Genomic DNA, 12,278 nt, shown 5'->3' with positions numbered 1-12,278 from the left:
AACTTATCCACATGAATTGTCGTGACTGGAACGAACATTGAGTAACTAAGCCGACACTCGCGGCTTCATGTTACCCTGATGAGTCACATCGTAAGCCTCGCGGTGAAACACTGTGTCCTTATGGTTTCACCATGACATGCTCCTATTTGATGTAGCAATTCAATTATGGGTCACGCACAACTGTCATTTCCTTCCTCTCACTGGGTTCCCGGCTCAGTTCCCTGTGAGTACCCTCCTTTTTCATTTTTCACGCCTGTGGGTTACACTCATTTCACTCTGACAGCAGAATCTTTATTCAGATGTCGCTGCGTTGTTGGGTCCTGAAGAGACCCTTCATTGTTGGCACGGTCGAAACGTCCTCGACAATTTGAAAGTGAACCATATATCAGCTTCTGTTACTGTATCAGAAGGCTGTGTCCATTTGTTATTTGTGTTTTGGTCAACTCTGCAAATATAGAAACCATTTTTTATGTCACAAATTTTCACGAAAAATGTAGGTTTCATGTTCAAAGGGACACTATGCACCTGATTGTGATTATATATTGAAATTCTATATATAAACATTTGAACTCAAACATCCTGCAGTTCATAGTGTATGCCTACCCCTTTTTATCGCCATTGAGCTTCTGATTGTTAGTGTCTAGTAATTACATTTGTCCACAGGAGCCAATGTCTCTGTTTATTTAGTATGTACCCTGGTTACTTGTGAGTAGGGTGTCCCTTGTCTCTCATACACCATCCCTTGTTGTTAAGCAGCCCCTCGTAGAAGGAAGGAAAAAGCACTGTGTTCACTTTGTCTTCGCCTTCTAGCTGGTGCCTCATGGCGAGTAGCAGATAAGGTCTCTACAGAGGGTGCCTTTGCCGACACTGTTGCGAACATCAGGATACCGTATCTGCTCACATGGAGATCTTCCACTCAGTCTTGGCAGACCTCGTTTGGTGGATGTGACCCTCTAATCTCACAGTTGACTTCTGTCCTCTGCAATGCCTTAGTCACCTGTCACTAAAACATCGCTCTGAGATGACAGGTATGTTCTTCTCATAACTGGTGCTTCCCTGGAGTAACCACTTTGTCACAGCTATAGAAAGGAAATACCCTCTATTCTCCTTATAGCACTTCCCACAATATGGTTCTCTGAGGTCCCTTCTGATTGAGCCGGTCACAGGGCTTACTTTATGCCTTCAACCCCCTGATCCCAATTCTGCTAATCTTGAGTGTTTTGTGAGCAGGTTCCAAGAGAATGGCGTGTGGGTGCTTCTCATTATCCCAAAGTTTGAAACTCCGTATTCCAAACAGAGTAGATATGCTTTTGCATCAGAATGGTCGCGTCCTCCATCCCAGTCCTCAAACACTTTGATTGAATACATAGAGATTGAGAAGTTACAAGTACATTCTTTCAGCCTACCATCCAAGGTTTTTACTGATTTTGTTTTGGGTGGCAGAAAATCGGTCACCAAATGCGGTTTTTTTTTTTAAATAACTTTTTATTAATAACAAAATTGCAGCATTACAATAATCATGACACACGCATAGCACCCGCATAGATGGAATACACGTTGGGCATTCGAGACAATAAGCTGTGCGGCAAGGACATTTAATTCAAAGACACAACCAATAGTGACACACTAAAGAGGTGATTCGCAACACAGTTTAGAGCCAAGGGGCACCATCCCATATTATCTGGACTAGTTTTCTCCAGGTGTTCAGGTCGAGGCAACCGCTCCCAAATTGTCTAGTATGGCCTCTCTCTCTCGTCGGAGCTCTATTGTGGCAGACATGCAAATGTCCCCCCGATATTTGTTCCATCGTCCCCATTTGAGATCCCACTTTTTAGGGCAACCTCGACCCTTATAGACTGTTTTCTCCTCCACCATCGATAGGTCCATATCATTGGCCCATGTGCGCAGCGATGGCACAGCGGCCACCCCCCACTTCTGGGCAATATTCCTTTTAGCTATGACCCAACCCAAAGCCGCCAAGTCCTGCTCTGCTTGGGTGAGGTCCATATCATCCCACACATTTAGGAGGCATAACTGAGGGGAAGGAGTGACCACCTTACCGATGGCCCGCGCCAACTGACGAGTGACTTCAATCCAATAGTGGTGTATGCGGGGGCAGGCCCACAATATATGCGTGAATGTGCCTACTTGATGGCAACTGCGCAGGCAGAGCTCATTAGAACACCTACCCAATTTACACAGCAAGGTTGCATCGAAATACACCCGGTGCAGAACCTTGAGCTGAACCAGCCGGAGCCGCATTGGTATCGCCACCTCCCGAGGGGAGGCCAGCGTGTCTCTCCAGTCTTCGTCAGGTAAGTCCCCCACATCCGTTTCCCACCTGGCCCGTACTTTCTGCATTGAGTCAATGCGGTTATTAATCAATTTTCTATACGTTAAGGAGATAGCCCTGCGGTCCATTAGATCTAGGAGCAATCTGTCTTCCAAAGGCGAATAATCCGGAAGGGAAGTACCCGCGGGTAGGGCGCGATCGATAGCATGACTTATTTGTATATAGCGGAAGTGCTCAGAGGGAGCCAGCTGGTACTTAAGTTGAAGCTCCGCGAAGGTCGCCTTCTTACCTTTAACCCATATATCCCCAACCTTAGAGATGGCAATAAGATCCCATTTATCGAACCCGGCACAGGTGCTACCAAATGCGTTTTTGCTGTGCACTGGAAAAGGTGTGCTTCTTTGAGCAAGCTGCAGACTTGAACTTAGCCCACTTCGAGGCTCATCTGTCAGATGGTGTGCACTCTGCACTTTCTTTCGCTAAACATGGTTTGGTGGTTTCTACTGTGAACGGTTATTTTGCTATGCTGTGTACCTTCTAGTGCATCTTGAATTCACCTTTCTTGCTAAGATTGCCCATGGTGGGTCATCTACTGACAGGCTTGCTGTTAATTTCTCTACTCGTGCCTTTTGTTGTTCCTCGGTGGGACCAAAGCTTGTTCTGATTTTTCCAATGGCATCACAGTCCGAAGTGATATACATCTATTTTATTTAGTTTCTACTCTAAAATCTGTCTTTCTGGTGACAATTACTTTAGCCCATCGAGTCTGAGAACTGCATACCCTGCCGGTCTAATAGCTATTTACCCTTTTCTATCCAAACAACCTGGTCCTGCATAATTGCCCCTTTCTACAAAGGTGAACCTTCCACATGGACCAGTCTATCTCTCTTCTATGTTTCGTTCTTTGCCCCTCCTCACTAGCTCTATGTTTAACTGTGATCAGAGAGGGTGGATGACCGGCTATTTGTTAGTTTAAATCTATCACTAAGCATACTATTTTTGTCCCCTAACTCTGTACTTTAAGATCTGTTACTCCTTGGCTACGAAATTACCTCCGGTTGGCAATAGACTGCACTCCTGCGAGGGCAGTGATGCCTTTTACTATATTGAGCAGGGGCATAGTTTGATATTTGCTGGTAAGCAGTTTGGTTTTCATTACATGATTTTACCAAGTATATCTTCTTAAAGGCTCAGATGTAGATTGATAGATTCTTAACTTGGGCTGTATTGCATGGTTTCCTTGTTTAATTGGGACTACTCAGTCCTGCCATCATGCAAGTGTTGCTTTGGCACTCATTGTTGCCTTAGGTAGCAATTTTCATTTGGATAGTATGTATTCCCAGATATTTTTAACCACCATCCCTCCTCCCTTTATAGGATGGTGCCTCTCTTAAAAAGGTTTTGAGGTTTACAACTTGTTACATTTGTTGTTTGTCTGTTGTCGTTAACCTCTTGCGTTTTCACCTCTCCATTCACCTCAGTTAGATTTAGAATAGAGTTAGAAACGGATGACAGCCTCCTATATATAGGTCAGCGTTTTTCTTTTCTGGAAAGTATTGTAGCAACAGCTTCACTGAGCACCTGTAATTCTTGCAGTCATTGCATATCTGCTCAGACCTTGGTGTATGTCTAGTAAATTTGCAGAATTGAGTAGTTTGCCGATGTTGGTTTCTTGACTGTGCTTCCATTTTTCCTGAATAGAGCGTAGCATTCAATTTCATTTGAATTTCATATTGTGCTCCAATTTACATGGGTCTGCTTTCCTTGTTTCAGTTCAGGTGTATATTTGACATGTTTTTGAAATAAGTGAACCAATTTTACATGTTGCTAGATAGCCAGTTACATGTAACTACAGTTAAACTCACCCTTATAAAACAACCTACCGATGAAAACCTGGTTTAGAAAATAAAGGTTAATGTTGATGTTTGTGACCCCCTTAGGGTACTGATTAGTGTGACTTTTGATGTGCGTCAGATGTTTGACAAATCACAGAACTTATTCTGATATTAATGGTTTTGGACTGCATTTAGTTTAACATCGTGCATGTAGACTTGAGTTTGTCTTGTCCTTCTTGACTGGTCGACATGACTTTCAGGGCTTGTTTTCAGCTTGATAATTTACATTCCTTTTTTCATAGGTTGTTGAGATGTTTGAAGTTCCTAACTGCCCAACAGAATTGGACTACAGTTACCACTTTCTGTCCGTGAACCATCCAGAGGGAGAAGATGGTCCTCTTACTGCACTTTTACTTCAGAAGTTCAAGCCAAATGTTGAAGAGCTGGCTCAAGATCCTAACAATGGGATCCCACCCAAAGCTGGAACCAAGCGGAAGGTATTTATATTGAATTAACAAATAGTTAAGCTCATTCTATTTACACCTTAATTGTGGACTATTATCTATGTGATCAAACACATTAAAAGAAGTATTGTGACTCGTCACCCACACCCCAACAAATTTTTGCTTCATAACATATTGGTTAATAACAGCAGTAATTGGACAGCAAAACATTATGGTTACTCTAACTTGCATGGGTGTTACCATACTCCGTGACTCAAGGGTTCTGACTTTTGACCACATTGCTTGTTATCATCAAGACTTCATCCATGTTTGAATCATTAAACTTCTCTCTATATATTGATTTGGGAACTTAGAAGTTGATGTCAGTAATTTTTGGCATCCAGTTTCTTCCACTCGTGAATCGATTTGCATGAGCTTCTTGTGTATATACAGATTGCTGTTGACTTTTAGATGGAGAATTTTCAGTTAAATTCGAATGAGCCCTTAAGAAGTCCTATCAGATGAAACGCGTTGGCTACAGCCAAAATATAAGAAAAAAGTATATTTTTTAAAAGAATTAATTAATAAGGAATCTCCTTTTATCAAGAAAAAGATTTTGCTAACCTATTACTGCTGTTAATAACCAATATGTTACTAACCAAACAGTTGTTGAGACGTGGGTGCTGAGTCTTTAAATTAGATGGAGCTTTATCTCCTGGTTTTGAAGACTAAGACGACTGGTCCTCTAGACTCGAGCACCATGGTGTTTTGAATAATAAGCAACCCATGCATGTGTTGTGTGTGGTATCCTTGTGCCTCAACCTCTTCCTTGTAAATCTCTTATTAAACGAGTTGTGATTGTCTACTACTTCCTTGTTGGTTGCTGCCTAGAAGAAATACAGGAAAAGTTAGAGTAAGAAACCTATATTTTAATATTGTAGTTTGATAAATTTATGCACACGTAAAGATCAGACACTAGGGAAGTTGAGTCTTTTACTGGTAGTTTGCCTCAAAACCTCAGTATTTTATTTTCCGGATCGTACGTCCTAGAACACTTTGATAGAAATGTATCTCATTATTTTTACATTAAATTTTCTATGAAGTGTCTTTTTTTTAAACAAATTTTATTGCGTCAGACAACAAAGATCTTGCAGTGCTCTGCAACCCAGAGGCGCACTGCGACATGTATAACATAATCAATATGCTGACATTTATACACTGTATTACATGAATAACCTTGAGAAAGGAAGAAAAAATAAACTATTAAATTTACAACCCCCACCCCCGCCCCTCCTCTGTGCACTGTCGATATTCCACCTCCCATCGGTAATCATTTAATCCTGTGGCGAGAACAGGCAGGTCCGCACAAATAAAGCCTGTATCGTATGGTATCATCCTAACTGCCATACATCTCAGTCGTGGCCACATTAGGTTCTAAGGAGAGACCCATATACTCCGCCCATCGCTTCCAGATCTTCGCATGTTTTTGAGGGCATCCTCGGGCTCGAAACACAGGGAGTTCCAACCCCATATTAACATCTAACCCATTCTTCCAGGCCGTTATTAGTGGTGAAGTGGTCGCCTTCCAGTTGCGCTCTGTTTCTTTTAGCCAAGGTAAGACCCAGGAGCAATAAGTGTCGTTTGTATTTGTTGCCCCCATGCCATCCAAGATATGCAATAGTACTAATTTAGGTGAGAAAGGAAGATCCCATCCCAAGACTTCAGATAAGCAGGCCAACACTCCCCTCCAGAATCGTACAATCACATCGCACTGCCATACCGTGTGGAACAGGGCACCGTCCTCCCAAGAGCAGCGGAGACAGAGTGGTGAGGCTATTAGGCCAGCCATCCATATTCGCACCCGAGTGTAATATATTCGATGCAAGTAGTTAAACTGGATCAGGCGGAGGCGCATAGCTATTGCCGCCTCCCTAGGGGAATAAAGTGCTTCCGTCCAATCTCCAGAGGTCCGAGGTCCTCCTCCCAGGTTCCCCGAAGTTTATCTAATGTGGAGGGGCTGTTTGTCACCAAAGATTGATAGATTTTGGAAATGTTATGATCATGCAGGTCTCCCATGAAGAGTTTAGCTTCGATGGGGCTAAATTCAGGGAGGGATTCTAGGTTAGCGATGTTGGGAAGAAAGGCGTGTTGAAACTGTAGGAATTTATAAAATTGAGTTTTGGGCATTGAGAACTCCTGTTGTAGTTGACGGAAAGACGTAAGAGTCGCAGCTCGCATAACGTCTCCGAGGGTCGAGATTGCTATAGCATCCCAATGATGGAAGCCCGCTAGGCCAGCCAGCTGAGGTAAACCTCCGTTTGCCCACAACTGAGTCTCTTTTGTCAGTCTGCCCCCCCATCCTATCTTCCGCAATGCCTGCTTCCACACTTGGAACACCATACCGGTAGCTGACGGAAGGACTCGGTGCATCGGGCGGAATAGAGAATAATATGTATGGAGTGGTTTCCCATGAGTCTGCGCTCCAGCAGGTAGGCCGGGTCAGAACGGTCCCCGTACCACCACTCATTTAGGATAAGCAAAAGTGAGGCCATATAGTAAGGCAAGTTCTCTTCCAGGGGATCCTCATCAAAGTCATAAGCATTAGAATATTCCCGCCCATGTGCGGGATCCCGGAAACAGTATATTATATGTGCCCCACATATATATATCCATACATATATACCTATATGTATACACAAGCAATTGCAGCCCCTAAACCCTAGAGCTGAACCATGCTGTAAGTAATTTCCACTACACATAAGAAAATAGCATTATAAACATGAGAAACAACATTATAACTTGTTTGGAAACTGTTTTAATGCTTAGAAAACAGCAGAAATTCTTAGAAAACACTGAAAGCATAGGAAGCTCCCAGGCTGCATTGCAAATACCCAGTCTAAAAAGACTGAAAAGCTAACTCATAGCTGCATAGCAAAAAACTGACACCGTGCCTTTAAGGCACACCTGACCCCCACCTTCCCATCATGCCTCAGGGGTGGCAGTTAGGTCAGTTGTTCTTTCCGGCTCCTTCTGGAAGGATCCTGGCAACAGAGCTCCACTTTTTTCTGAGTTTGTCAGAAAATTTTGTCTGTTTTTCAACTGTTTTTTCCCTTACTTCGACGTTTTACATCTAAGTCAGTAAGAGGCTGCCTTTTTTAGGCATTTTTGGGCATTTTTTCCATCTTAAAATGCCTTCTCTTTTCGATCCTTGCCCTGCCTGTGGCCAGAAGAAGGCCAGGACTGACTCTCATAGGGTCTGTATCCTGTGTCTACCGGAGGATCATGATTCCAAGACATGTACTCACTGCCAGAGCCTGTCCAAAAGAACTTTGAAGGACAGAGAGCGAATTCGCGTTTATGGCCTGGCACAACCATCCAGAGGCCGATCTCCGGTGAGGAAGGGCTCCAAGAGGCATAGAGATTCATCTAGAAGCAAGTCCTCTCGTCCTTCCGCCTCAGCGTCAGGCTCGGCGCTGATAAAAGATGTTCCGGTAGGTCGTGTTTCAAAAAAGAGGCTTTCGACAGCGGGCTCGCCGTCGAGAGCAGGTACGTCGTCGACGTCGAAGTCCAGACCGCCATCGTCAACTCGGCGACGATCGGCGTCTAGATCCAGAGCCTCTCCGCCGTCGTCAACCCGGCGACGTTCGGCGTCGAGAGACACCACCCCTCCGCCGTCGTCAACCCGGCGACGATCGGCGTCGAGGAGCAGGGAACCTCCGCCGTTGTCAACCAGGCGACGATCGGCGTCGAGGAGCAGAGAGCCTCCGCCGTCGCCAACCCAGCGGCGTTCGGCGTCGAGGAGCAGGGACCCTCCGCCGTCGACATCTCGACGTCGATCGGCGTCGAGGAGCATGGACCCTCCGCCGTCGTCAACCAGGCGACGACCGGCGTCGAGGAGTGTCACCCCTCCGTCGTCGAGGGCACCATCCCCTCCGTCGTCGAGGCTCCATCGGCGTTCGACGTCAAGACAACAGGATCCTCCGCCGTCGTCCTCCAAGCGGCGTTCGGCGTCGAGGTTGGCATCCGTGTCGACATCGAGAGTGGCAGCATCTCCGCCGGCGTCCCCGCGGCGTTCGGCGTCGAGGGAGAGAGGGCCTCCGTCGTCGGCTTCACATCGCCGTTCGACGTCGAGGCGGCATGCTTCGCCCACTGAACATGGCCGCCGGTCCACATCGAGGCGTCGTTCGACGTCGAGAGAGTCCCGGCGAGAAAGGAGACGACACCACGGATCGACGTCAAGACCGCGCTCGACGTCGAGACAGGCCTCGGACAGGTCGGTGGTCCTGGTGACAGAGTCGGCGTCTCGCCATTCCTCCTCCCACTCAGGGGCCTCTCCACGACCGGCAAATCCACGAGAACCTGCAGTTCAACCCCGTAGGTCTTCTCCTCAGACTCCGACAATTAATCTGTCGCCCAGATGGCTGCTGCCAGCACATCATTGGCAGGACTCAGGGCCTACAAGGAGGATGCGGGAATACATCAGGCCAGTGCATGATTCTCCGCTGCAATGGCTGGTGGCGGCTGTGGACAGAGCTAGTCCCCCCAGGCCAGCGCGTCAGAGATCGCCGGACGACAGGCGACGCAGATCGCGCTCCCCCAGACGGAAGGAGCGTTCACCTGGGTCACGGGCTCGTGATCATCGCTGGAAGAGGAGAAGGACTCCATCATCGTCCTCTTCCTCGTCCTCCAGGTCATCCATCAAGGACTATTCACCCACGCTCTCGGGCAGCCCAGTGTCCAGGGTCTCGCCCATAGACGACATCAACACCTACCAGGAGGTGTTGCAGCGGGGAGCACAGAAGCTGGGGATTGAGATGTCAGTCCCCCAAGTCACCACGTCGGTGATTTTTGAAACACTTCACCAAAAGTCTGCCTCTCGTCCGCTGCTGCCTTTGGTCCCAGGAATCATGGAACCAGTCATGGACACCTTTCTCACCCCGGCGACCGTCAAAGCCGTTCCGGCTCGTATCCTGAAAAAATACAAGCCAGCTACCTCTGACCCCGTCTTTGTGAAGACAGACCCGCCTGCGGACTCTGTCATAGTGGCAGCTGCACGAAAGGGTCAGACGGCGTCGGCCTCCTCTTCCGTCCCTCCAGATAAGGAGAGCAGAACCCAGGACTCATGGGGACGCAGGGCCTGCTCTTCTGCGGCGGCGGCCCTCAAAATCTCCAGCGCGGCGGCGCTTCTGGGCAGGTACGACAGGGCTCTCTGGGACTCGATGGAGCGTTTCAAGTCCAAGCTCCCCAAGGAGGACCAAAAGGACTTTGAGGAGATTGTTACTGAAGGGGCTCTGGTGGCTAATCAGTCGATTAGCACAGCGGCGGATGGTGCGCTAATCTCAGCCCACTCTTACACACACGGCGTCTGCGCCAGGAGGTCGTCCTGGTTGCGACTGACAGGGCTCAAGCCAGACGCACAGCAACGGATTTTAAACCTCCCGTTCTCTGGCAACTCCCTCTTCGGCACTCACACGGATGAGGAGATGGGGCGCATGAAAACTGAGCTGGACACCCTCAAAGCCGTGGGCTTGGAGAAGAAAAAGGAATTCAAGCGCCGTTTTCGACCCACCCAACGCAAGGGGCCTCAACAGAGGGTTCAAACCCCTCAGTGGTCTCAGAGCAAGCCCCAAGGGAAAACCCAGTTTCGAGGCGGAAAGTCTGGCAGGGGCAGAGGTGGACACCAGCAACAGTCCTCCACTACCACAAGAGGAGGAAAGTCATGAGCTGTGGCGTCCTCTGCGGCCGTTGCCCACTCCAGTGGGAGGAAGTGCGTCACAACATCTAGCAGAGTGGGACAGCATCACAAAAGATCGCTGGGTGCTGAATATACTGCGTCATGGATATGCGCTACGTTTTCGAGCGCGTCCCAGAGACATCCCGCCAAAGAGGTCCCGTCCTCACCACCTGAAGCTGCTCGAGCAGGAGGTGAGGGCCCTTCTGCAAAAACAAGCCATAGAAAGGGTTCCTCCTTCGCAGGTCGGAAAAGGAGTGTACTCCCGGTACTTCCTGGTGCCCAAGAAAGATCAAGAGCACAAGTTTCGGCCGATTCTGGACCTTCGTCTCCTAAACAAAGTCATCGTCAAGGAGAAGTTCCGTATGTTGGCGCTTCACCAAATATGTCCACATCTACAAGTCGGAGATTGGATGTGTTCGGTGGACCTCCAAGATGCGTACTTTCACATTGCAATAGCGAAACATCACCGCAGGTACCTGCGGTTTGTGGTTGGAAGCAAGCACTACCAGTACAAAGTCCTCCCATTCGGACTCAAGTCGGCTCCGCGAGTCTTCACCAAATGTATGGCAGTGGTGGCGGCCTGCCTACACAAGCAGGGTCTCTTCGTCTACCCGTACCTAGACGACTGGTTGCTGAAGGCTCCATCCCAGCAGCAGGTGAAGAAAGACTTCCAAATCTGTCTGAGACAGTTGCACGCTCTCGGCCTTCACGTCAACATGGCAAAGTCCGTGCAGCAGCCCACTCAGTCCATCCACTACCTTGGCTCCGTTCTGGACACAAGCGTGGGAAGAGCGTATCCTTCGGAGGAGAGACTATCTTCAATGAAGAGGAAATGCAGGCTTATGCAGCAGATGCGGAGGCCGTCAGCTCGGCAGGTAGCATCTCTGCTGGGTTCCATGGCGTCCTGCATTTTTCTAATTCCCCACGCCAGACTGCGAATGAGACCTTTGCAGCAGGCTCTGGAGGACCAATGGGATCAGTCCACAGGCCGTTGGGGAGATCGAATCTCTCTCTCCCAGGTAGCGAAATCTTCCCTAGCATGGTGGACTCGTCAGGACAATCTGTTGGTGGGAGTCCCGTTTCACCAGCCACTTCCGGTGCAATCGGTGGTGACAGACGCATCGCTACAAGGATGGGGGGCCCACATGGGGTGCCTCCAAATACAAGGTCAGTGGTCTGCAAAAGAACAGGGCTACCACATAAATATGCTAGAGCTTCGAGCAGTCCACCTTGCTCTAAAGGCGTTCCTCCCAGCAATCGAGACCGACTCAGTCCTGGTGCAGACCGACAACACCACGACCATGTTTTACCTGAACAAACAGGGCGGGACTCGGTCACGCCCCCTCTCCCTGGAGGCGCAGGCGATCTGGCACTGGCTGCTCGCCCGGAACCTCTCGGTGGTGGCAGTACACCTTCCAGGGGAGTTGAATATCAAGGCAGACGCACTCAGCAGGCACTTCGAAGATCAGCCCGACTGGGTGCTGCACGACGACGTGGTGGCGGACCTGTTCCGTTGGTGGGGTCGTCCAGACATCGATCTGTTTGCAGACGACGAAAATTCAAAATGCCACGCCTTCGCGTCCAGATTCCACCGTCCAGGGACCAGGGGGAATGCTCTTTTGATGGACTGGTCAGGGACATTTGCCTACGCCTTTCCGCCCCTGCCTCTGATTCCGAAGGTGGTATCGAAGCTGCTCAGATCCGACATGAAGATGATCCTCATAGCTCCGGACTGGCCGCGCCAGTGGTGGTACCCGGACCTTCTTCATCTCTCAGTTCGACCTCACAGGCGGCTGCCTTGCAGGCTGGACTTGCTGTCCAAGATGGGCGGGAGGATTCTGCATCCCAACCTTCCCTCACTGAACTTAACAGCATGGCTCCTGAGGTCCTGCAATACGGACATTTAGGTCTACCTCCTGACTGCATGCATATTCTCAAGGAAGCGAAGCGACCCTCCACAAGAGCGTCTTATG

General features: G+C 48.6%; 1 protein-coding gene across 2 annotated transcripts in view; it reads left to right on the top strand.

The window, feature by feature from the left end:
* Window positions 1-12,278, top strand: part of MED14 (mediator complex subunit 14) — a 1,045,467-nt gene that overhangs the window by 346,510 nt on the left and 686,679 nt on the right. For both annotated transcript variants that reach the window (XM_085622933.1, XM_085622932.1), the window contains exon 14: window positions 4,431-4,625. In XM_085622933.1, the coding sequence (XP_085479059.1) occupies window positions 4,431-4,625 (195 nt within the window). The remainder of the gene's footprint in view (window positions 1-4,430; window positions 4,626-12,278) is intronic.

Source organism: Triturus cristatus, chromosome 8 (assembly GCF_964204655.1).
Source record: "Triturus cristatus chromosome 8, aTriCri1.1, whole genome shotgun sequence".
Taxonomy (NCBI): domain Eukaryota; kingdom Metazoa; phylum Chordata; class Amphibia; order Caudata; family Salamandridae; genus Triturus; species Triturus cristatus.
Note: the sequence above shows the minus strand (reverse complement) of the source record. Positions and strands in the feature narration are given on the sequence as shown.